Consider the following 24,959-nt stretch of genomic DNA (forward strand, 5'->3'; position numbering starts at 1 on the left):
TGCAGGTTGGTTCCTGAGGTGAGTTTAACCGTTTTCACATTCCTGTATTTTAAAACTTGATGAAGCATTCTTGTCCCTACCTGGAAGGGAGCAATGAATTCCAGGGAGGAGGAAGTTTATTGCAACAGTATAGTGGGAGATGCTCATGTGCTTGCTTGCATACATACAAGACATCCTGCTTCTCTCAGCTCCCTTACATCCTCTCATCTCACAAATACTCCCTATTCTACTGTCTTTGGGACACTAACTCAATATATCCACGTCAGACACCTATCTAGACCCATCTTTTTTCCTCTGTCTCACCTCCCCACCCTGCAGAGAAAACGACAGCCCCTCTGTATGTCCTTGTACTACCTGTGATGACATGGAGACAGGAACCTTTATCTACAATCTCTTTTTCACAGTCAGCAGCTTGGTAGTGCATGCTCCCCCCCCTTTCCTTGGGCTTTTAAGCTGATCAGCATAAACCTACACTGGACCCTGCATCTCTGATGGAGAAGCCAAAGCAGAGTGCTGACATGGCACATGCAGCAAGCACAGCATCTTCCCACCCATTCTTCTCCTGTCCCCTTGGTATCTGCCACCAGCTCCATAATGCCTGGAAGGGCAGGATCAGTATGGTCTCCAGAGGGAAGGGCTCTCTGTTCCTGTGCCACAAGCAGGCCCTCCAACAGGCAAGTCCTTGTTTTTCAGCGTGCAATTAGAGGAGAAATGCTCACATAGCAAGAATTCTCTAGCAGTACCTTGCTACAAAGTGAGCTACAGCCACAGAAAACACAAGGAAGTGTTTTATTGTAGGACAGCAATGGGATCATCCCATGTAAATTTGCAGTAGGGCAGAGCTGGGTAGACAGTGTGGGCAGAGTTTTGTTCCTCTATGGACAGTCTCCATATCCAGCTGGTGCTCCTGAGATATCAGAGTTGACAAGATCGAGCAGAACATGTGTAGCAGTGACTCAGGGAGCCCTGCCAGGAGCTCTCATCAAGTTGACATGTGCTTTGATAACTACTAGGCTCTCCCCTCATCTCCAGGAGCTTGGAGAGCTGCCCGTTCCATCGCTGTTTGAGACGAAGCAAACCACCCCAACGCAGATCAAGCGACAGTTCTATTTGCAGGCCGGGAACACGCTGTATCCCTCTGGGGTGGCTGTACCAGAGGAAGCAGAATTAAACCTGACAGTGGACCTCACAGAAGGCCAACAAGGAAAGGTTGTATGGCCAATATCATACCCCTCTGTCCCCAGCCCTCCTGGCTGAGCAGCACGCACAGCTCAGTGGCAGCAGTTACCCCACGGAGCACAAGCTTTGCACCACAGACAAAGAGAAAACAACAAGTCTTGGTGTAAGGACTCGCTGTATTTTCATGAAAAGGTCATTTCTGTTTGTACCTGTATTAACCAAGATACTGACTTGTCTTTTGGGCGAGTTCTTCCAGCCCAGGACAGTGGCTCCCCATGTTTGTACAGACCCCCAGCATTTCAGAACATTGATTTTGGCAGACAACTCTCAATATTGTTCAATATGATTAAATTAGATCAGTCAACCAGTTGTTTGGGGTGGAAGACTGGTCTGTAAACCCTACCAAGCTCAGAAGTGACAGTAGAGATACGGTCCAGCAATTCGAATGCACTCTGAGCATCTCAAATCATACACTGCTGACATCTAATCAGGAAAGCTCTGTCAAGCTCATGCTCCATTATTACAGCAAGCTCTTCAAAGACAAAAGGAGAAAGGAAAAGCACAGCAGCAAGAGAGGAAAGGAAAAAAAAAAGCAGCCTCCAGTAGGACAAGCATCTCATTTAAGGCTTTAATTAGTCTTCAAATGCATAATGGATTCTGGCACTATAAATCCACTTGACCTCTATTACTGCCAGCACTTGCATGATAAATGCTGGCATGTGTTTTCCCAGTTGTTACTGGGATAGAACAATACTTTTCTCTAAATAGAGAAAGCAAATAATATCAGTTATTTATGATGACTGTGCCATAAAACGCTGGCACCAAGCTGTTGTGTGTTGATCCCTGGGAAGGACCATCTGCTTACCTCCCAAACCTTAAGACAGGAAAGGACCAGGGGAATCCTGACAGCTCTGGCCCCTTCTGTGCCTGAGAATACAGCTAGATGAGCGAATGAGAGTTCTTTTCCCTAGCAGTTATTTGAGGACTTTTCTGGCTGCACGGTCCAGACAAAAGGCACAAGCAGGTATTGCTTACAACAGAAAGGGCAGTACATATGAAAATAATAAAGTCAACCCATAGCTAAGGGTCAGGTGAAGCTGAAGGGATGTTGTTTCCACTGTGTTGTCATATCAGACCTCCTCAGGAACGCTTTGGTTCCACACCAGGCTCTCCATCCTCAGCTCTCCATTGTCAGAACTGGGAGCCAAAAGGAATGAAAGCTCTTCTGCTGGGAAGATTCAGGCTCCAGCGTGTTTGCTCTGACATGCTGTATTCATTGGCACACAGAGAGCACACAGCTGAGCAAATATCAACCTTCCAGACAGATCCTCAGCACTACAAAAACCTTCTCCAGAATAACAATTTTGCAGGTTTTTTTCTCCATGGCAAAACTGTTCCTTTAAAAAAAGTAGATACAATATGCAGTAATAGAGAGACGTGACTTTTGAATCAAGCTGCTCGTCTGCCTGATTTGGCAGAAGACGCTTTGCGTATGTGTCACCCGAGTTTCGCATCCTCCAGAATCCAGTCTGACAGCTGAACAACTGGCTGAAAATAACAGCAACATTGCACATCCACACGGTGCTCGGGAGCCCCTTGACATTTGGCTGGCTGCGTTCAGGGTGAGCAGCTAGCACAGAGGCTTCTCGGATGCGGTGAGGGAACAAGGAGACTCTCTGGACCACATGCCAGAGAGCCTTCACATTCACACGGAAGAGGTAAAACTTGGAGTAAAAGTCCTCCTTGAGATAGAGAGGGCACGAGGGAGCTACTTTCCCCCAGTGGGAGCAAAACCAGCACAGCTCTGGAAAGCTGCAATCTTTGAGTACAAGGCGGTCTTATATCTTGCAGCCTTGCAAACCGTTACTAATTGCCGTGATGTTGGGCACATCTTTGGTTCCAGATTTCCCCCACATGTGCGATGGGCATTAGCTTTTCTGCAACTGAGCGAGGCTGGAATAAGGCTTATTTGCAAATGAAGTGTTGGCAATTGGGGCCAAAGAATCATAGAATGGTTTGGGTTGGAAGGGACCTCAAAGACCGCCTAGTTCCAACCCCCCTGCCATGGGCAGGGACACCCTCCACTACACCAGGTTGCTCAAAGCCTCATCCAACCTGGCCTTGAACACTTCCAGGGATGGGGCAGCCACAGCTTCTCTGGGCAACCTGTTCCAGTGCCTCACCACCCTCAGAGTGAAGAATTTCTTCCTTATAACTAATCGAAATCTCCCCTCTTTCAGTTTAAAGCCTTTGCTCCTTGTCTTATCACTACATGCCCTTGTAAAAAACGAAGTATTTTGGCGTGTATTTGCAGGATCTACAAAATGCAGAGCACCCAAATCATGCAACACCTATCTGATAACCAAATACAAGCCTTGGAGCTTGTGGGAAGGTTGGAGCCATGTTACAGGCAGTCTCCTGTAATCATAAGCTCCCCCAGGCAACGGTCTGCTTAATAGATTAACAGTTCTGGGGACAGGAGGATTTTCTAGGAGATAAACTGAAGCGGGTGGAGCAGGCTGGGAGGAGACACATAACCTCGGGGCTAATTCAAGAACCACCATGAAAGGCTTGGCAGGCACTTTTGGCAGGCTTTCTTCTAAGAGCAGGATTTTCTCTGCCACTGTATAGCAGAGCCTTGTGACCTCCAATCTTCCATTACCAGCTTGTGTTGAACACGCAGAGATCAGAAAGAAACTGAGTTTCAGCTGGAAAGTGACACACAGTAATTAACACAGGCAAGGTCTCCAGCAGCGAGACAAGCCCAACTATGGCAGCTGTGTCCTACAGACTGACTCAGGGAGGGCAAAAGAGATGAGCAATACACGTCAGGGCTTTGCAGTGATCAAACACTCACAGTAAAATCCTCTAAGAAGAGGGGCAATGTACTCGATCCCTCTTCCTGGATGCTGCTGTGAATCAGTCACCGGTTGCAGCAGCCAGGCACTTTCCAGCTACTGGAATATGGCTGGCCATGCTGGACTTCCAATTCCTGAGCTCTGCCTCTACAAGCTGCCAGGTCTGTTTGCCAAGCAAAGGTCTGTTGTTTGAGTGCTTGTCCCTGCCAGGCCAGGGGCCAGCCTTGCTGCTGAGTGAGGGGATATGGCTCCTGAGGTCAGTCAAGAGACAGCAGTGATAGGTCTGACCTTGCCTTGCTCAGTGAAGTGCCAAAGCAGATCATGGTTCTCCATACAAAAACCTTTGAGATAAAAAGTAATTCCAGCTGGATGAGAAAGGAACTGTACTGTTAGACAGAAGATCACCGTAATCGCAGGCATTTCCTACACGTTGGCTACCAAAGGAAACTCTCTGAGGAAAGTGTATTTGGGAACTGACACCAGAGCTAGGATGGCTGCAGGAGCCTGGAACAGCAGCCAAAGGGAACTTCAGGCTTCCCAGCTTGGAGCAGGAGTTTGTGTAAGAAACTAACAATTTCCAAAAAGTTAGCTCTCCCCACAACAAGAGGTCCCTTGATTTAATGGATGGCTTTGCCAAAAGCCACGTTGTACTTTCTCTGCCACAGACTTCAAGAACTGGCCTCTTCCTCATCCTCCTTTCCCCAGCACTTGCAGTCTCCCCTGGCATCAAGACAAAACAAGCACCTGAGCTTCATTAGCACAATATCCTCTCCTCTAGTCAGTCCTGGAGCATTTTCTCTGCTGTGAGCCGGGAATCCTTGATGTATGGGAATCCTTCCCATTGGTGCTGGGAAGGAGGCTCACATATGGAGCAAGGTGAGAGAAGAACACTAAATACTTCTTAACGCTTTGAGAAGAACGTTTTAAACCTTCATAAAGCCAATACTGGGGCAATCTGAACTGAGTGCTAAATTACTCAGTTTAAATCCAAATGACTCAGAGGTTCATCCCCATGTCAGTGCTGCTGGAATGATTTAATAGCTATAACAGGAGAGGTTACTCAGATTCGGAAAAGACTCATTAAAAAGATAATGAAGAAGCATCCTTTAGAAGCCCTAAATCTTCACCCAAGAAGCCTCCCATGCAAGCAGCACTCCTGTCCTTCCTGTCCTCCTCCCTTAAGCATCACAGCAAAGACCACCACAGACTCAGGTCTTTCTGGACTCTTTCCTGCAGATGCCTCACTGGGAGGCTCATGGGAACCGTTGTGCTAGCACTCCTCTGAGCTCAGAAGCTAAGACTTCACTGAGCGTCTGTTAGAGCACAATCAAGCAACCAGACCACCTTGCCTTCTGCCTTCCACTTGGCCAAAAGCTACTCTGCTTCAGTCAACGACCTCATCCATCAAAACCCTGCACAAGCAGGTACAATTAACCAGCATGGCCTCAGGCTTTAATTTTCAGAATGAAAAAAGGCTGAGCTGCAGCCCATTAGCTCTTGGGAAAAATCAAATATAGTTTAGGATACTTAATATTAAGCAATTTCCATTGCTATGTTTACTCAGGTCTGACCAGTAGGAACAGGGCAGGTTCTGTGCTGAAGCCATGAGCAACGTGACCCCTGTACTCCTCTGCTGAGCCCAAGGCAAACACCACCCAGACACCGAAATCACAGCCTCAGTGAACAGGGGCTGGTCTCTGAGGGCCACATCTCTTGGCTGTCACAGAGGACGGTCCTTCGCAGAAAGGTTGAGCAAGTCACAGAGAAGGAACGTCCCTGTCACTGGGCAGCATCCCTGCCCAAGGTGCAGGCTGGCATGGGTTAGCAGCACTGCCTCCTTCCTGCTTTGTGTGAATAGAGGGCTGGTCAACCCAACATATTTCAGCAGCCCTAAACACTTCTTAGATACTTCAAAGATATTTAAAGTAAGCAAACAAGCAAAAACAAACAGGCTGGGAAACATAAAAGCAGATTTCTTCTATCCCTGTCTAATTGATCCAAGGGTTCAAAGATTCCTCTGAAGAAGGCAAGCTCAGAACTGCGTTGAGGATGCAAAGACCCACATTCAAAGCCACATGGAGCTGATTACTGCTCAGGAAGGAGAGGGGTTTTATGCCCACCCAACTCAGCTGCCCACTTCACCACTTGAGAATAACAACCTGAAGCATGGCTGCCTCTCACCCAGGGATGAGCAGTGCTCCAGCTCCCGAACACCAAAGCAGCAGACTTGCCTTGTGCCTACCCTTTTTCAGCAGATGTGCAGAGAGCAGGGGAAGCCAGAGTCATGGCCAAGTCCTTTCCTGCCCTCAGTGCCCGTTGAGCACAGCTGGGCAGCAGCATCCACATACTGCAAACAGCACAGAAACCACGTCAGAAACCAGCTTGCAATGCTTGGAAAGCATCTACATGCCAACGCCTTCTGGAACACCTGCATCCCTTCCCACCTACACCCAGCTGCCAGGAGAGGTGTTGCTCAGTGTCTAACACTACCACTGCCATCAGAGATGACAACTGAGGCTGACAGCAGAAGAAAAGCAGTCCAGAGTCAGTTTTCACTTTGAAGTGGCACTGAGGCTGGCCAGGGCTGCTCTCTACCTTCTGTCCAGCACCTCCGCCCCTTTGGTGGTAGGTGAGCCCCTTCTCTGTGCTCTCCTCCCAGTTGGCAGGTTGCCCCAGCCAGTGCCAGCCTCCAGAGGGGAGAGCTGACAAGGAGGACTTGAAGAGGGGAATGCTGCAAGGGCAGCGCTCTGTTTAGAGTACACCAGAGACCCAAGTTACCCACCCAGGGACAGCCCGGGCAGGCATTGCCCCCAGGCTCTGTCTGGGAAGGGCTCAGCTCTGTGTTCCAGATTCACTGGGACCCACCAGGCACAGCCAACTCCTCGCTGAGCAGATGTTGAAACCTCAGCCCAAATCAACTAATCTAGAAAAAGGCAGCCAGCGAGGGTGGCAGGGGCAGGCAGCGCTCCCACCCCACGTCCCGCAGTAATGCTGAGGGCAGAGCTGGCTGTTTGTGCCGTGGGACATCTCCCAGCACCAGGCAGCACTTCTCGATGCTCATGATTGCCTTCACCCCTACCAAACAACTCCCTGACAGGCACAGCAAGTTCCCTTACTTCTCTCCAACGGCAAAAGCCTACCAGTGCTCCAAGTTTAGCTTCCAGTGTGTGAAAGAGGGAAAGACCAGTTTTCAGAGCCACATTTTTGGGTGTTTGAAGAAACAGACTCAACCTCTGTTTATTTGCTTCATGTTTTAGTTACTCTCTAGCTTCCTTCAGTTTGTTGCTTTAAGATCTCTGTGTTTGCGTTTCTTGACAAGGTCGTTGCTTTCACAAGACTTTTGCAGCACTGCCCCACTTCCCTGGCCTCCAGCTTTGTCTTCTGACGTCCAATTCCTCTCAGAATATTAATTCAAATCACAAAAAATTCAGGAAGAGGAGCCAAAACAGCAGAGGAAAACATCAGACACTCCTTCCTCCCTCAGGCCCCCAGTGGAGGGCAATGCCCAAGGCTTCGAAGCAAAAGTGACCTGTGAAGGACACCACAGTCTGCTGGTCTGGCTCAGGGTTTCTCAGTCAACAGCACAGATTTTCCTAGAACTCAAGTTTGCTATGAAAATTTATTCTACCTGCTTGATGAAATTAATGTGTTTTATAACATGCCTGCCCTATCAGATGATTTTAGCATCCTTATGAATATGCAGATGTTTTATAACCTTAAGCGGGGAAAATAATCTGAAAGGAAAAAAATGTGAAAGCTCTCCTCACTGTGAGATTTGTTGACATCAAAAGGCAGGGCTGATTCAGAAGTCAACTTGAATCTCAACTCTCTCACCTGCTTCCTATTACAGAAACAGATGTTCCTCTTGCTGTAAATTGCTGCTATTAATAATATAAATAATTATGCTTTTCTAATCATTTAATAGGTGCACAGGAGGGTACCAAAGTTCCCAGCAGCCATTAAATACATCTCCCATCTTCTCAAGGGCTCAGCGACACATCGGTGGCCTCACTTATCCTCCACTGAAGTTTGGAATAAGAGGGCTGAAGCCAGAATAAAAGCTAAGGAGAAATCAAGAGAGCCAAGCTCCTCTCCACGGGCTGTCCTGCAGGCCCATCCTCCCTCCAAATGTCTATGCAACAGGGACAGCACCTTTCTCACCTGAGATGCCTGTGCAAAAGCATGCACGTGGCTGAGCACTGCAACACTCCCACTCCTTTCCTCCAGCAAGATGCTGCTGCGCAGCCGCAGCCCATAAGACAGAGCGGCAGCTGGTTTACCTCCCCAGCAGGTTCCCAGGACCCAGCGAGGGGCAGCACCCACCACATCCCATCGACTGGTGAAGTCCTACTCTGCAAGGGAACCTGCCCCGGGCACTGCGGTCCCTCCCTCCCCACACTGTAAGCCCCAGTCATTTGCTGTTTTTCCTTCAGAGAACATTTTGTCCTTCTGTAGACAACAGCCTCAGCCTTGGGAATGTGAGCAACAGCAGCACAGACTAACGAGGTCACTGCAACCTCCAGCAAACACTGTCCCTGACTACAGCAGCTCAGCCTCTCTCCCACCCTCCGGCAATCACGCACAGACCAGCACGGCTCTGGCTCTGTCAGATGAGAGGAAAATCACTACTGGCACCAGATGTTAATACGGCATGGGCACATCTGGATCACTGGCAGGCAGTGAGCAGCCCTCAGTGCCGCATGCTCTCCGTGTCTCATGCTGCAAGATGTGGTTGGTAGGGTGGTGTCAGGGGGACAGTGGGGCTGTGTCACCACCCACATAGGGGACACGACCACACACCAGGCTCAGCTCTCCTCAAGAGGGGCTCTGCTTAGACCCAGCCCCTCCCTGACCCCCACAGCACACTGGCTGCAGAACACTGGATCTGCTGCCTGACACCACAGCAAGTTGCATTCAAGCCCAGCTTCAATGGGGAGCATATTATGAGAGCAAAGACCCCCTTGCTCTATTTTTTTCTCTTATTTCCAGTTAAAATATTCTGTGCACTCCTGGTTATACGATAGAGTCAGAGCTGCAAAGCCCCTCTCCCACATAAATCTGGCACATGTCCTTCCTGCCACAGCTCTTCCACACAATATGCTCATGCATCCAGTCAAACATGCATCTCGGCATGCAATGGTCTCATGCCCATGCGGTCCTTGGTGCTGCCCTCCTGCACCCCTCCACTCCCCAGCTCGAAGGACCTGCTACCCCATCATCTCATCTCCTCCCCACTTCACTCTGTCCCAGGAGCGGCAGCTACATCAGGATTAATTCCCTGTCCCCCTTTCAGAGGAAGATAATTTGCCAGAAGGAAGACCCAAACGAGGTGCCAGGAACGAACAGAAGGCCCCAGCTAATAAGTTTCCCAGCAGTTATAAAGCTGGAGCTGATGTGCAAAAGCAGGCTGGGGCAGTCATCGGGGCCCACATGGCCTTTGAGAAAACAGCTCAGCTCCTGATGAGGCATGGCCGGGCACGCTGGCTCCCTCGCCCACAGCTCGACTTCTCAGGAAAAGTTTGAGCACTGATGTAGCAGGCTACACCTTCAAGATCAATACAGAGAGCAAACACGTGCAGCCAGCCTTTCTCCCTCCCAGAACATCGTGCCTCAACCCAAGCGTCATCTTCCCTATGCCAGTTCTACCAACAGGAAAGAGAACACACCACCTGAGAAAAGTGTCTGTGCTAACAAGGTCATATTTAATCAGCCAGCACCTCCTGGGATGCAGTTTCATCTGTGTGAATTAATAAGTCTGTCTACAGTGACAGATCAGCCAGCTGGAAGTGCCCCATGCCAGGCACCCACGAGTGTCTGCAGTGGGCAGTTCCAGGACAGGCAGACGGTCCTGGAGCTGGCAACACATCAGGCTGGCAGCACACTGTGGCGAGGACTCAGCTGTGCTCTCCTGTGCCCTGGGGAGCGGTGGCAGAAGGACCCTGGGTCAAGTGTGGTGAATAAAGCCATTTGTCTGCTGTGACCAAGTCTTGCCACATCTTTGTTTCCAAGTTGGGCATCACTACAGGTGTTCCAGGGGTGAGACAGCACCCAGCATGCTGATGCTCACAACCTGCCTTCAGTCCATGCTGTAAACTCATTCCTCAGGTGCTAATCAGAGTGAGAGCAGCCAAAAATCCCTGACAGTCACCTTTTGAAAGCTTGCTTTATCAGTCGAATCAGTCAAAAGTGCCCCAAAGAGCTTTAAGAGACAAAAGCTGGTTTGCAGCTTGGCACTAGGAATTTCATTCCCAATGCAGATTAATTCCATTAACTCATTCGGTGCCCTTTTTGGGGCAGATCCTTTCATGCCCTCACAGCTTATGGAAAGCACAGAACAAACATCCTGCAGTCTCCCTTCTGGTAAAGGCACTCGATAGCCTCATCTTGCTCCAGCATTCACATTTCCTCCCACATTGCCCACTTGCAAACACCTCCCCCTCCCCACACACCACACCATATCTTTCATGAGGCCCTTTGGTGCCAGCAAAAGGCCCAGAAACTCACCTTGTGCTTCATAGCCAGAGTAGTGGTGAGCGATGCCCATGTCCTCATCCCCGGGGCCCAAGCCAAGGGCTGACTTGAGCTGGGCTATGTTCACCTGTGCTGTCAGCTCACCATTCCGGTCCCCGATCTACAGGGTGAAAACCAACAGGGCAGCTGGTTAAAAGGCAACACGCTCTAAGCAAACAGACCCTAGCAAAGGGTTTGCCAGTCCCATATCAAAGCAAACACACAGCCAGCCAGAAGAAAGCTTGGAGACACCCTGAGAGACCACAGGGCCCCAGTTTTCAACACCAAAACAACTCTCCAAAACTATTCCTCGGTAGTAATCTGGGAGAGCAGTAATTTGCACATGCCGTGCTGTGCACTGGTTGCACCTCAAAACGCATTTCTGCGGAGTTCAGTGCAATGAACCGAGGGGGCAGAGCTCACCTGCTGCTAGAGAACGGAGACAGAGGTAATAGGCACGTCTGGTCCATCCTGTAGCTGCATATGGCTTGGCAGAGAGCCCTGAAACTCTCAGTCCCCTTCCTTAAGTATTTCCATAGTTACTGAGCACCAGACAGCCACACTACTATCAGCCACGTGGGCAGTGCCACACTCAGGGCTTGGATGCTCTGAAAGCCCTTCTCTCTTGGCTCAGGTCCATACAGCTTTGAGTAGTTTCTAGTGATCTACCCACACAAGACTCCGAGTCCAAATTTTTCCAAATTCCCATCTCTCACTGGCCTGAGGAAGCTAATGTTATACTGTTCAGGGAGAGATTTTTTCCAATGTCTCCTGCTACTTAAAATGGGGAGTTGTAGGACATGCTGCTGGGTCCTCCTCAAAGTTTAACAAAACAAGAAAATTACTGTGCTGCGTATCACCAGCGAACACAGAGAGGTCACTGAGAAACAGTCCCTCATCTTCAGAGGAACAGCAGCCTCTGTTACAGAGGAAGACCTTGGAGAGGTCTGACTCCCTATTAAATGCCTTGCAACAGCTCTTTTGTGGTCCTTCGAGATAGACTGCAGTGTGAGCCGTCCTAGAACAAAATCATAAATCCCCACATTATTTATGACAAAGCCCCAAGCACTAGTAAAGGGAGGCAGATCAAACAGCTTATCATCAGGCATAAATCCTCTGCCAATTACAAGAGATTTGCTGTTGACATAATCTCCAGAGAAATTACTATGTCCTGGTCAGGTCTTGCAGTCCTTGATGCTCACTTCAATGCTTTCCTGACTTCCACTCACTCCAGATCCTCTCCAAAGCCCTATTAACATCAGAGGAGCACACTGGCAGGACGAGGATGCTAGGCAGGACCTAACACACACACACCATCGCAGAGCTCTGTTTTCTGTCCCCAGCTCAGATGTCTCAGTTTTCCAGCAGCACCCTGCCACGCACAGAGATGGGAAAGGTACTCCAGAGCAGTGTCTGAGAGCTGGGACAGCTTCCAAGGTTTTTTAGGTACACATCCTTCACTCCAGCTGTTTCAGAAGAAATTTTTCAGTAACCTCTGATCACCGTGCAGCAGCTTCCAATGAGCTCACTCTGAGCAGATTTCATTTGGATTCAAACATCACCATCAGATTTAGGGACAGGGGTGATGAAAAGTGAGATAAACACATGAGTGTGCAGAGGTTTAACTTCACTAGTTTTTTCTTGGGCAAAATGCTGGTTCTTGTCATAACAGCATAAACAGCTCACCTGGTTCCCAAGGCTAAACCAAAACACCAGCTTTAGGACAGAATCACTAGCTGCTAGAAGCTAACGCAGGCCCTCCTCACTAGTGGACAGTCTCTGCTCCATAATTAACAATGTGGGGGAGTTTATTAGCCACCTGCCATGAGTAACCTACTCCTGACATGCCCTGTAATCACAGCCATCACCCCAGAATGAAAACATCACTGTGAACCCCCACCCTGTCGGGTTTCTCCTCCACCCCTAGAAGTCACCAGGACCACTGCTGCTCCTGTCCTCCCATCACCCCTCATCCTCACTGCACATTGCCAAGCTGCCATCTGGCTCCAAGTAATCAGCCCTGCGCTGCAACAGTCCTCGCAGACTAAAGCTGGAAATTTAAATTGTCCTAAAATGTACAGGGCCAAAAGAACAGTATTTCTTCTGCGTGTCTGATAAGCATAATTAAATACATAATTAGGCTGGTGTGTCAGCCCTACTCAATTAACACTTCACTAGGGCAATTTCTTCATCTGGGGAAGACTAAAGAGGCCACAGCCCATTTCTTCATAACACACTGGAAGGAGCAAACCACAGCGTTCTTGCTCTCTGTACTTATGAGCCACCTAACAACGCCGCATGTTCTTGCGCCAGGAGAGCTGCAGCCAGCTGGGTGAGCACATCTGTGAAAACCAGAGTCGCTGCATGCCTGAAACCCAAACGGGGTGGCAGCAGTACAGGGCTAGCTGCAGGCTGTGCTCGTCCGGCGTCAGCGATCGATGGCGTTAGGGCAGTGCTAGTGTTTGCCACCCCACAGCTGGGACCCCCCCGCCAGCTCCACGGAGAGGAAATAACTTGTCACACGTACACCCTGCTGCAGTGCAAGACACAGCAGGTTTGGAGCACCCAGTCACTGGGTAGAAACTGGCCTTGTTTTCTCTAGGTACTTAACTTGCCAGCAAATTGTGTCAGACTACAGTTAGAATCACAAGGTCCATCTCAGGCAGGATCTCACAGCCTCGTGCTCAGGAAAGGAGGGGGTCATACTAACAGACTTACTTCGCAACAGCTGGATGCACAACATCTGGGCCAGCAGACCAGATAAATAGTCCCCAGGTCCTTGAATACTCAGGAATATTGGTTAAGAGCAACACACAGCAAATGTATCAGCTGTAATTAAGGGGGAGACTGGGAGCCTCCCCTAAAAAGTATATTTTCGAGTCAAGCCCTGCAGTTCCTAAAGAGCCCATTGACACAGCACCCAGACAAGGGCTTTCCAGAGCAGTCATAGCAAGAGAAGAACTAAATTAATATAACTTATTGGCATTAAATAAAGTCTTCCTCTCAACAGGGACAGCTGATTCCCTCTGATCTAAATCAGCTTCTCTTACCTCTTGGGAGATTTCAAGATGTTTCCTTGCAAAGTGCAAGGCTTGTTCATGGCTCCCCAGGGAGACGTAGGCATTTCCGAGACTCCAGCAGGCTCTTCCTTCTCCCACCCTGCAAAACAGGAAACTGTCAACCACAGAAATGCTGGGCAAAACCCAGCAGCACAGCAGCCCTTTCAGAGCCTCCTTCTCTAGAGCACTGACAGCCAGGCCTCCTAGCTGTGTGTTCACCTAAGGAAAATTAAATGCACTGTACATGTTAAACTCTTCTTCTGTTAAGGTCAGTTAGATGAGGGCATGAGCAACAGCCTCAGAAGTGGGCCTGCACCCACAGTGGCAAAAAGCTCAGCAGTACAGCAAGGGCCCAGAATGGTTCAGCTTCATTTGTGAGCACCAGCCTGAGAGCAGAAGCCAGAGCTCCTGTCCAGCTTCCACCTCGCACAGCATGGACCCCTCTCCAGAGATGCACAATGCATCAAGAGGATACATAACATCCAGCCCTTTAGTTCAACAACAGCCCAGAGCTAAATGAGCAAGAACACGGCAGGAGACAACATTGCAGGCATGCAACGTTCTCCTGCTAAATACCAGCCCTGTGTCATCCAGGACACATGCACAAACTGAAACTGCCTGCAACAGCCCAGCAAGTATTGACCTATTTCCACAAGGCCTCCAGGGCACTGCTGCTTGCTTTCAGAAGCCAGAGAAAGCAGGTGAACATGAAACCTGCCCCCGGAAGCCCTCGCCCCCAGCCCCCCAAGTGCAGCCAGTGCCCACCAGACACCCAGGTGTCTCTGGAGCAGTTGCAGCATCTGTTTGCACAAGCAGGCAGAGACCTACCGCTCATCAGAGCCTGCTCAGCTCTGCAAACGAGCAGATGTGGGGGGTGATGGGATAAAAAAAGCTCCTGGGGGCGCAGGGGGAGGTTCAGCGTGACTGCAACTCCCTTTTCAGAGGTTTGGGCGGGTTGATCAGCATTTAAACGTTTTTCTTGTCACCCTGTTCAATACCTTCTGCTTATAGGGTGTGTTTCCCAGAAACGCAGGAGCCCACAGGCCTGCACCCCCACAGCATGATTCACCCTTGGGTGGGATTATACCTTCTCTGAGCAGATACTGCCTGGAGAGTGCCACAGAACTCCCATTTTAATGCCTCTGCTCCATCTAGTGGAGGACGCCCAGCTTCCCAAGAGCCATCAGCAGTAACATCGAACAAGGTGACTGCAAAGTCACTTCAGCTGCAAGAAGGCTCGAGGATCACAGAGTGTACCCAGGAGAGAGGAACCAACCTCTCAAAATAATAACAACAATAAAAACAATTAGGCCAAGCCTCTTAAAGAAGGAATGAGGCCAAGAAGCAAAATATATCATCTCCACATGCTCTATGGAACATCATTTGTTTCTACATGGAAGTCTGCAGCATCATCTCAGAGCAACAGAACAAAGTGGCACATAGTATGTCTGTCTGTCCTATCCACACAGTTTCTAAGGAAGATACAATTTTTGTGAACTTGAGGAAGCTTTAGAGAGGCCCTCTGGGATAAACCAGCAGTAGCCACATTGCAAAGTGCTGAATGCAAAGCATTTTCCTTAAGTACCTCTTATTAGAAATCTCAGCCCACGCAGACATAGCTTTGAGGGCACAATCTCCAGGTTTGAATGCCGTGATAAAGGTGTCAATCATGTTACATTTTTGACAGATGACTGGACTAAGGCCTGGGGGTTCTGAGACATTTCTCAAGGCTTTCAAGAATACATGTCACTGCTGTTTAGCCCCAGCAGTAGAGAACAATAAATCCAGAGGGAAGGGTCAGTGCTCTCAGCCCACCAAAGCAGAAGCACCATCTCCTGAGGCAATCTCTTACCTGTCTCCCAGCTCCTGTGCTATCACCAGGTGTTTTAGATGGTACTCAATTGCCCTTTCATAGTCTTGAAGCAGTGTGTATGTGTTTCCAAGACTGTAGCAAGCCTGGGCTTCTACTGCTTGGTCTTTGAGTTGTCTGGAGAGCTGGAGTGTTTTCCTGCATGGAACAGGTGGAAATGAAGAGACCTGTTTACCGCAGGGCACCTCTGCAAAGCAACAGGAAAGTCACTGCTTTGAAGTGGATGCCTGTTACACACTGCAGGCTGACTGTCGGGTGGCTGTTACTTGCCACTGCTCAGCACCACAGAGGCAACTGGCCTCCAGGTCCCTTGTCACATCCCCCCCCCCCCACCCCGAGCCTATGAAATCACTGCAATAGGTCAAGGTTTCCAGGGAAAATCTGCCCTGAGGCTGCCTTAGCCCCTGGCACTTACTTGTAGTACTCAGCAGAGATGTCAAACCTCCCAAGGAAGATGTGTGCGTTGCCCAGGTTGCTGTAGGCTCTCCGCTCGGCTGCCTTGTCCCCGAACTCCTTCGCAATAGCGAGGCGCTGCAGCAGACAGAGCAGTGAGCACAGCCTGGCCATTGCCAGGTTTCATAGCAACTTTTCTGGGACATTAACTTCTTGGTTTGCAAAGCTCCCACCCAGTAAGGTAGTGGTGCAGTGCCTATCAGGGCAGGAAATCTCTCCCTATTTTGCAATTCAGGATCAGGAAGGGCCTTTGGAAAAGTGGGAGTAATGTTGCATCCTCCTCTGACTCCTACTCCAGCCTGGTCAGTACACATCTCTGCAGCTAAAGCACAAAAGGAGCTTTGCACATACTGTGACAGCCGTATAAAGAGGTGAAGGGCGAGTGGTAGGTGAGGCTGTGAAGGGCTGATCAGCAGAGTAACACACAGGAACAAGGCTGTCACCTTGCGTGGTGCTGTGGCACAGAACAAACATGCACGTGTGTGCACACTCCATCTCACTGTCTGCACTGCAGCTGCTGCCCAGACCTCTGCCTGCACCTCAGTCCTGCCTCCCCTCTCTCGCCCCCCAGCCCCTCACGCTTCCCCACCTCTCACCCTCTGCTTTGCACCACCCTGCTCCTGGTCCCAAACACTGCACAGAGTTTTTCCTGCCCCTTTCAAGCCCCTTTCTCCCAAAGCACTACTGGTTGCTGTCCTCCAGCATTCAAAAATCAGAAGAGCTGTGAGAGGGCTGACTTTCCACAGTGCTGAGCACCTTCCACCGCAAGGAAACCAGTGGGTAATACTCTGAACTAGAAGCTGAATTGCATTTGAATTGGGGCAGGGACTGTGTCACCTCACCCCTCTGTAAACTTTTACAAAAAGACATCGTATTCTACAAACAACATTTATTCCTGATCAACAGCTCTCTCAGTAGCTTAATTAAATTCGTGGCTTGCATTTATTAAAATCTAGACTGACACCAATTACGAGCAGAAAAGCCTTGCTAGGCTCGGCTGCAATTCGCCCTCTAGACATCTCCTTTGTTTTCCAAGCTGGCAGCACCCTTCCCTCAAGCTGCTCATCAGGTGCTGATGGGGATTGGAGTAAGATATTGCTCAGTATGAGTTAGTACGGCAGGGCCAGACCCTGAGGTACACACAGAAGGGAGAAAAATAGCTGAGAGCAAACATCTCCCTGTACTTTCTGGGCTGTGGTGAGAAGAAAAGCTTCTCCCCAGCAGTCAGTCTCAGCCCCTGACCCCAGGAAGAAGGTGCAAGTTTCTTACCTCTTTGTGGAAGGCTATAGCTTCACTGAAGTTGCCAAGTAAGTACTGGGTGTTGCCAAGGTTGCCATAAGCACGGCCCTGTGCAGCTCTGTCCCCCAGCTCCTTCACCAGGGACAGGTTTCTCCTGAAAGAAGCCAGAGCAATATGTCTGGTGAGACAGAGCCAACACTCTCTGCAGGAAACACAGTGAAGAAGCTTGCACCGTAAAGAAAGGAGAGCTAACCCTGGAGAAGGCACTTCCCCTCCCCAGCTGCCTGTCCTGTGCATCTCTTGGCAGGTGAAAGTCTGGTGATCCATGCTACCTGCAGCTCTGGGAGCTCGTGCAGACCCAGTGGTGTAAGTCCCTGCTGCTCTCAACCTCAGGCAATCTGCAGCTCACACACCGATAGTCTGGTAGGATCCCATGTTAGGTAAGAAATGGCCACCTCACTGTACAGGGGACAACCAGCAGCATGGGAGAAAGGAGATTACCTAGACCAGGACAGGGACAAACCTGGGGAGAGGGGCAAGATCCACAGTCCCATGCCAGGGCTCTTCTGCTCATGGAGCTTCCCAGCATTTCTTTACCTTGTTTTTTTCCCCCCTTTACACATGCAGCATAGATAAGGAATTGTAGAGCTCTCAGCTGGCACAAATTTACCCACTGGCTATGCAACATGCACCATTCTTTGGAAAAAGGATGGTGAACTAGATATAGGCACTATCACATCCTCAGATACGAGAAGTCAGATATAAGATCTTTTCACTTTCCCATTAAAAAGGCTACTTAAAACCCCTCGCGTTATTGAAGCAAAACTCTGAAGCACAAGGAGAAAAACATTAGCCCAAAAGTCTGGTGACAACCTTCCTGTGTGGGACATCAGAGTGATCTCTGAAGTTATTTGGGAAAGGGAAGGGTGTTACAAGCCAAGTTAAACTACAGATCCATGAGAAGGACAACCAGGACTTCAAGTGAAAGCCTCTTCCCTTGGGTGAAGGAGAGTTTGTGTCTCAGCAATGGACACACAGGGATCCATTCTCATGGAGGCCAGCAGAGAGCAGCAGGGGCTACAAGAGCTCATAGTTCAGCTTCCAAATACAGCTCGGAGAAGGAGCAGACTACTGAGCCTAATTGCATGATCACGCGTCAAACTACACTGAGTTTTACCAAGGCAATATCAGGATGAGTTTTAGCTCCAATTTTATAAAAGCTTCTCACCTTCCTGGAGATTAATTTGCCGTCATAACTTGGCATCTCAGGGGAATATTCCTAATTCATTAAATATGCAAAATCTCATTCAGTGGCCTGATTTTCAACAGTGCTGAGCCTACAGTCTCATTCTTTGCAACAAACATCTTCCAGAGCTCCCACATCCTCAACAGCCCAGGAAACAAATCCTCCCCCTATAAGAAACGCTTCCAACAGGACTCAGTAAAAATTGTCGTCTTGCACCCCATGCAGCTATGATCAGCCTCATGGTTATCAGAGCTCAGCCAACCTGCAGACCCTGAAAGCTGTCGGCAGAACACAAACACCACAAACAGAGATTAGGATCTGAGCAGGATGAGCTCAGCGAAGACATACCTGTGTGTTTTAGCCATCACTGATGCCTGACCAGCCCTGTTACCTGCAGGAGGAAAGGCTGGTCAAGCTTGAATACTTACTCATAATATTCCGAAGCTTTCTGTAGCGTTTCCTTGACTTCTTGAGGCAGGTAGCCTGGGTCTTGGGCCATATTCCAAGATAAGTGCTTTCCCTTTGCATGGTAAACATTTCCTATATTATAGAGTGCTCTGGCTTCACCTACCTAAAGGGAGGCAGAACAGAGAGCAGCAAGGTATTACACTTCACATCCCAGCATGGCCTTTTCCATTGCTGGGCAGAGATGGTCAAAGCCAGGAGGCCCGCTTTTTCCTTTCTCATCTTCACTGTCATAGCAGCTGTTGCTGTCAGCAGTATGAGACCTGGGATGGAGTCAGAAGGGAGAGCTTTACACTCCACCTCCTTCCAAAGCCCACCTTCACCATATCACTCACTTGTAAACAGATTATTTTTAAAGCTAGGAAATATTTCCTGTTGGATGCCACAAACCAATTACCTTGTCTCCCTGCTCCTGAGAAATGTCCAAGTGTCTCTGGCAACAAACGACAGCTTCCTCAAACTGCCCAAGTATTTTCAATGTATTCCCAAGGTTGCCACTTGCCTTGGCTTCTCCAATGCGGTCCCCGATGGTTCTACAAGATGACCAGAGGAAAGAAGAGAGATGCTAAAGAGCTCAGACTTTTATTCACCAACTGTTGAAGGGAGAATTCAAGCTGCAGTGAGCCAAGCTGCAGCAAGGACTGCATGGTACGTACACCACATCCAGCAGTTCCCAGCACACAGGCCTGACTGGAACACTTCACACAAGCTCTATTTTGAAGACAGATTCTTGTTCTTTGCTGTCTCTGGTGAGCTGTTCTAATGACTTCAGGTGTACTTACAAGTACCTGGAGATAGGAGAACTGGACACTGCCCTGCTCTTGCTCCAAGCTCCCTCCTCACATTCATATCCCTTTCTCCACCTCCTTGCTCTGAAGATGGCTGGCCCATTCTTGTTGCCTCCTGAGTTCAGAGAATAGCCATCCCATGCCTCAGGGCTAGTTTTGGATGCTTATTTCTGGGACAGATTCCCTCAAGACTGCTGGGTTCAGACCTCACAGAACTTGCCCTCACTCAAGCCCTGACAGGTTGTGTCTAATTAGGACAAAGTGCTGACTGGCATGCTTACCTGGCCAGGGTAAGGTCATGTTTATGGTACTCCAGGGCCTTGGAGTACTCCTTTAGGTAGAAATAGGCATTGCCCAGCTGACTGTAGATGGCACTGAGAGTCTTCAGGTCCTCTGTCCCGACCTGCACCGCTGCTTCGAAGAAGGCTGCCCCAGCTTTGAAGTCCCCAGCCTTGCATAAGCGTTCTCCTTCCAGGGCCAGTTCCAGGCAGGATGCCTCCATTCTGCCAAAAGCAAGACCGTCATTTCTAGAAGAGTTAGACTGCAGTGCCACCATGCCACTATGCACATTACTTCAGCATACACCTTTAATTACTTACTGCACCAAAAAAAAACCTACAGGAAAAAAACATCTGGAGGGAGCCACTCCCTAGGCAGCAGCTGCCTCTCTGCATTCAGCCCCAGGTCAAGCACTGTTTGGGTGATAACAACTCAGAGCCTGCAGCTGGCACACCTCAGCAGTGTGGGCATCAGCTTCCAGTGGACACGGTGGGCAGTCAGCCCCTCTGAGAAACCAGCCTCCCAGGCAGGGGACACAGGAGCATCCAGATTTACAGACTGCATCTGAAAGTGGCTGAAGGCTCCTGGTAGAAATCCAGACAAGAAACTCAGGGCTTCTAGCTCTCAAGACGTGCGTTTGCACCACAAGAGTAACATGGCATCTGTTTTTCTTCCAGGTGGTGCTCAGCGCAGAAGCCACGCACCCAGGCTATTCATGCCTGCGCCACTTTCCTCAGGGTAACAGAGAGGGTAGCCAAATTGTAACAAATTTTTATTGGATACCAGAGAAAACCCTGGACTGTGCAGAATTTCTTGGCTGAGCAGCTTCCAGTGCTCAGTGTCTGTTTTTCATTAACTCCCCTGCTGTCACTTTTTCCACAGGCACTCTGCACATCAGCCTCCAGGCTGCCTTTCCTCCCTTGCATTTCTCGACGCCTTTGGCAGCGGTGCATGCTGTGCTGCCAGCGAGCGCTCTGCAAGTCAGTGGAGAGGAGCAAGACCAGTGATACTGCTTCAAGAGAAAGGAAATGTGCTCCTTCGAGTGCTCCATCAAGTCCTGAGTTACAGCTGTCCCTGTTAGACCATGTGCATCCTCCAGTTCTCAGGAGGGACGGAGCACGTGTTTGAAGTTACATTTGGAAGAGTGGTGCCTGCTGCAGCCAGCCCCTTCGCGAGGTGAGTGGACACAGCATGTTCCTGCTCCTCTATTCAGACGCTTCTCTTGGCTCTTTTCAGCTTTTTCATTTCTAGTCAATGTATTTTTAAAAGTCAAAACTATCTAGGTCAAAGGTGGACATCTGCTCAGAAAAAAAACATAGCCCATTTGTCCAGAGTCAGAAAAGCAAGGGTCAGACAAAAGATAATAAATGCCCAAAGGGGGTTTCTATTCTGTTCTCAAAGAGCACTTGCAGGAAGTTCGACTGTGGTACCCTGACCAAGAGAACAACTTGCTCATCATCACTGCAAGAGCAGCAGCCCAGCTGACGTCTCCTGCAGCAGTTTCTTGCTGAGCCCTAGAAGATGCTTCCCCAAAGCCACCCTTGTGATGAGCCAAGACCCAGCCCCTGCAACCGGGGTGTCTCTGCCGACCCAGGCTGAGGTCTGCTGGCCAAGCCAGGGTGCTCTGCGCTGCTCTGGCTTCACTCCCTAAGGACATCACCTGCCACCTTGCACCCACACCCCCCATGCACACTGACTTCAGGGCAGAGTTCCTCCTTCGCCAGGGTCTGCGCTCCAGTATGTTCTGCTCCAGTCTGCACCCAGTGCTTGTCTCCTTCTCCCGGGAAGGGGTGCAGGGAGATGCACGTACAAAATACCAATCCTGGTATGGTTTTTCCTACAAACAGGCAGAACGGCGTTTTCTCAGCTGCCAGGAAACAAAGCCAGTTCCTCTATGAGCAGTGCATAAACTGTCTAAAATCCAACTCTAGAGCCTGGCAAGCTCTCTGCTGAGTCGGCCCTGTATGGCTCCAAGCACCCAACGCTTGGCAGCCCAACAGCATCTTTCAAAGCAGGACGACCCACAAGGACTGTCCAAACACAAAAACAGGCAAAAGAGCTAGTTTCAGATTCTCCCTCCAAACACACTTGTGACGTCTCCTGTCTCACTGTTCATTTGTCCCCAAAACCACTGAGTAACAAGGAGAAAGGGATTGTGGAGCAGCTTATTTGAGCTCCCACCTCAAACTCCTACACAAATATTTGAATTCAAGCTCACTGCAAAGCCCGTATTTGAGTGGTTATTTTCCTTGCGCAAGAAGGCTGCTTGTGGTGCCAGTGCAGCATCAGTCCCTGCCTCAACTTCTGTTTGATGGACGAAACAAACATTTTTAGTATTAATAGTTTTAATATTTTTAACTTCTCTCTACTGATCCCCCTGCTAGACCAGAAGAAAATTAGTAAGAACGAGCTTCTGCTACAGCATGTTGACTTAGAGGGACCCTTTGGGATTCTGCATCTAGGACAGAGTAATGCCAGGCACAAGTATAAATTGGGAGAGCAGTGACTGGAGACCAGCCCTGCAGAAAGGGATTTAGGGGTGCTGGCTGGCACCCTAGTGCTTCCTAGTGAGGTGGTCGATGCCCCAAGCCTGTCAGTGTTAAGAGGCATTTGGACAACGCCCTTAATAACATGCTTTAACTTGGTCAGCCCTGGATTGGTCAGGCACTTGGACTAGCTGATGGTTGTAGGTCCCTTCCAACTGAAATACTCTAGGCTATTCTTCATCATACCAAACTTCCATCAGTCCCAAGGCACATTCATCGTTTGTGGATCACTAGAGTGGTTATCTGGTGTCATCATAAGGTGTTGACAGATCTCTGCCAATACATCCTGAACAGCTGAAAGAAGGCTTGGGACTGAAGACAGGCAAGGAACACCTTACACTCAAATCAGCAAGATTAACTTCAGGCATCTTAGCAGAGATGAATCTTGAGAGGCCTTGAAATGCAGGAATGAGCCACTATCACATGAATTTGTGTTGGGTTTCGGTCAGAAGACAGTAGAGAGAAAAGCAAATTTTAGAAGACTTTCAGTTCAAGTTTCAACACAAACAAAACTCTTCCGAACATCCAGCTTCTCTTTAAGAAACAGAGTTCACCAACTGTAAACGGCCTAAAAACTGAGCTGGAGACCAATTTCCCTAATTCATGGCATTGCAGTCTAGCTCAGACCAAACTTGTGTGATTTGAATAGCTTGAAGCAAGGGCTCCCATCCCCACAACTCAGAAAACCCTACAACAACAACACTCAACTACATGCTCCAAATTGTGGCATCTCACTCAGGACACATTTGCCGGTGGAAACACAACCAGAAGTGAAATTTGTGCCTCGGGGCCCGCATTCCGATACACTCACACACTTGCACACACTCACACTGTCTGGGTGCCTTCCCAGTGTTCCCATAGTAACTGCTCAGGCACAATGCAGTGACATGACCCTCCAATGCACACAGCCTTTAATTAAAATCTGTTTGTCCTTGAACAGGCTGCTTTGCAGAGTATCTGACTTATCTAATTAACATCACTGCTCAGTTTGGGGCCAAAGCAAACAGGGGGAAGGGAGAAGAGGCTTTTTCTCTGTATCGCAGCACTCTGCCAAACATTTGCTGCCATGCGGAGGGAAAAGAGTCAAGGATGGCAATTATTAACAGAAACACAATCCACTTGTAAAACCCACTTGCCCTTCCCACATGCTCAGGGTCCCAGAGCTAGTTCTGGGAAGCAATTCTGCATGCAGTTCAGTCACTGCAGGCCTAAAGCCACTCAGAAACACAATGCCAAGGGCAGCAGAACCAACTGAAGATCAATGAACGAATCCAAGCACACTAAAACACTCTGCATACAACAGCTTCCAAAGGCCATAGCTCAACTGTCCATAAGGAAAGACTAGGAGGGTGGTTTAGGCAGAAGGAGGAATCTATTGTTCAAGTGAGTCAACCTGAACCACCTTGACAGCCTCTGGTAAAGGAAAGGGAAAACAGCAAATAAAAACAGACTCAAGTTGCAGCCCCAGTTCCTCCCACAGGATGTGCCTGATCCCTCACCTACCTCTTCTTCTGCAGGTTATGCATTTTCTGAACATAAAGCCAGAGCTCCAAGCCCGCTGGCAGAAGGAAGCAGCAGGGCTGAGGTCTACTTGGAACAATTTTGCAGACAGCTCTCAAGTTCATAGGCAGGATCCAGGGTTTTGAAGATGGTGATGGCATCTTCATGTCTGTACAACATGCACTGCTCTCCAGTTTTCACTTCATCTGCATGGGCAACGTTACCATTAAGTTGCCAGAACATTGAATTGTGTTAATCTGGGACACTTCTTTTTCTCTTCGTATGCTGACCATGAAAGGGAAGGGAAAAGGAGCATTGCTTTTGCTTCCAGAGATCTAGAGAAAGTAATGTCTTCTTTCCTCTAAGAAATACAACATCTTTTGTCTGCTGTTGGTTTCAGGTAGCCGATAGGTGAGTTCACAGGTTAAATCTCAGAACAAGAGAGCATCTTGGTTCACTCACATATTTTCAGTGCTGTCCAAAGGGGCTCTAGAAAAGTCCATGAGATGGTCAAAGGCAAGCAGCTCCCTCCTTTCTGAATTGGTCTCTTCCCAAAGCACTTTCCCTCTGTGGTCACATCAGCTATTCCTATTGGTGCCTCTTTGCTCCAAGAGCAGAAGGACTTCTGCAGCTACAAACCTCTCCTTGTCAGGTGAGGAGCTCAGGGTTCCTCCAAAACAGGGTCATCATTGGGCAGAAGCACACATCACTTTGACAGGCTCCAAAGAGGCCTCATCCACCCACCACCCAGGAAGCTTTGCAAGTTCCAGAAATGATCTGAGCAGTTCTCAGACCAGGGAAGAGCAGGAGAAGTCGGATCCCATGGAGCACATCCCTGCCCATCTAAATAGGCTCCAAAGCATCCCCATCTGAGAAGGCACAGCCTTCTAGCCCCCACCCCCCAGGTATTAAGCTTCTCCTCTGCTGACACACAGGCAACACGCCTGGGTCTGTACCACCTCAGCAA

General features: G+C 49.3%; 1 protein-coding gene across 1 annotated transcript in view; it reads right to left on the reverse strand.

Moving 5' to 3' along the window:
- The window catches only part of GPSM1 (G protein signaling modulator 1), a 56,378-nt gene extending 32,360 nt beyond the window's left edge, over positions 1 to 24,018 (reverse strand). The window contains exons 1-9 of the mRNA XM_086625109.1: positions 23,996 to 24,018; positions 19,949 to 20,170; positions 19,277 to 19,412; positions 18,843 to 18,985; positions 17,199 to 17,322; positions 15,892 to 16,007; positions 15,459 to 15,614; positions 13,598 to 13,706; positions 10,542 to 10,668 (exon numbers count right to left, since the gene is read on the reverse strand). Coding sequence (XP_086481235.1) covers positions 10,542 to 10,668; positions 13,598 to 13,706; positions 15,459 to 15,614; positions 15,892 to 16,007; positions 17,199 to 17,322; positions 18,843 to 18,985; positions 19,277 to 19,412; positions 19,949 to 20,170; positions 23,996 to 24,018 — 1,156 coding nt within the window. The remainder of the gene's footprint in view (positions 1 to 10,541; positions 10,669 to 13,597; positions 13,707 to 15,458; positions 15,615 to 15,891; positions 16,008 to 17,198; positions 17,323 to 18,842; positions 18,986 to 19,276; positions 19,413 to 19,948; positions 20,171 to 23,995) is intronic.
- Between the last annotated feature and the right edge of the window lie 941 nt (positions 24,019 to 24,959).

The sequence above is a fragment of the Tauraco erythrolophus genome, chromosome 22, assembly GCF_009769465.1.
Source record: "Tauraco erythrolophus isolate bTauEry1 chromosome 22, bTauEry1.pri, whole genome shotgun sequence".
NCBI lineage: Eukaryota > Metazoa > Chordata > Aves > Musophagiformes > Musophagidae > Tauraco > Tauraco erythrolophus.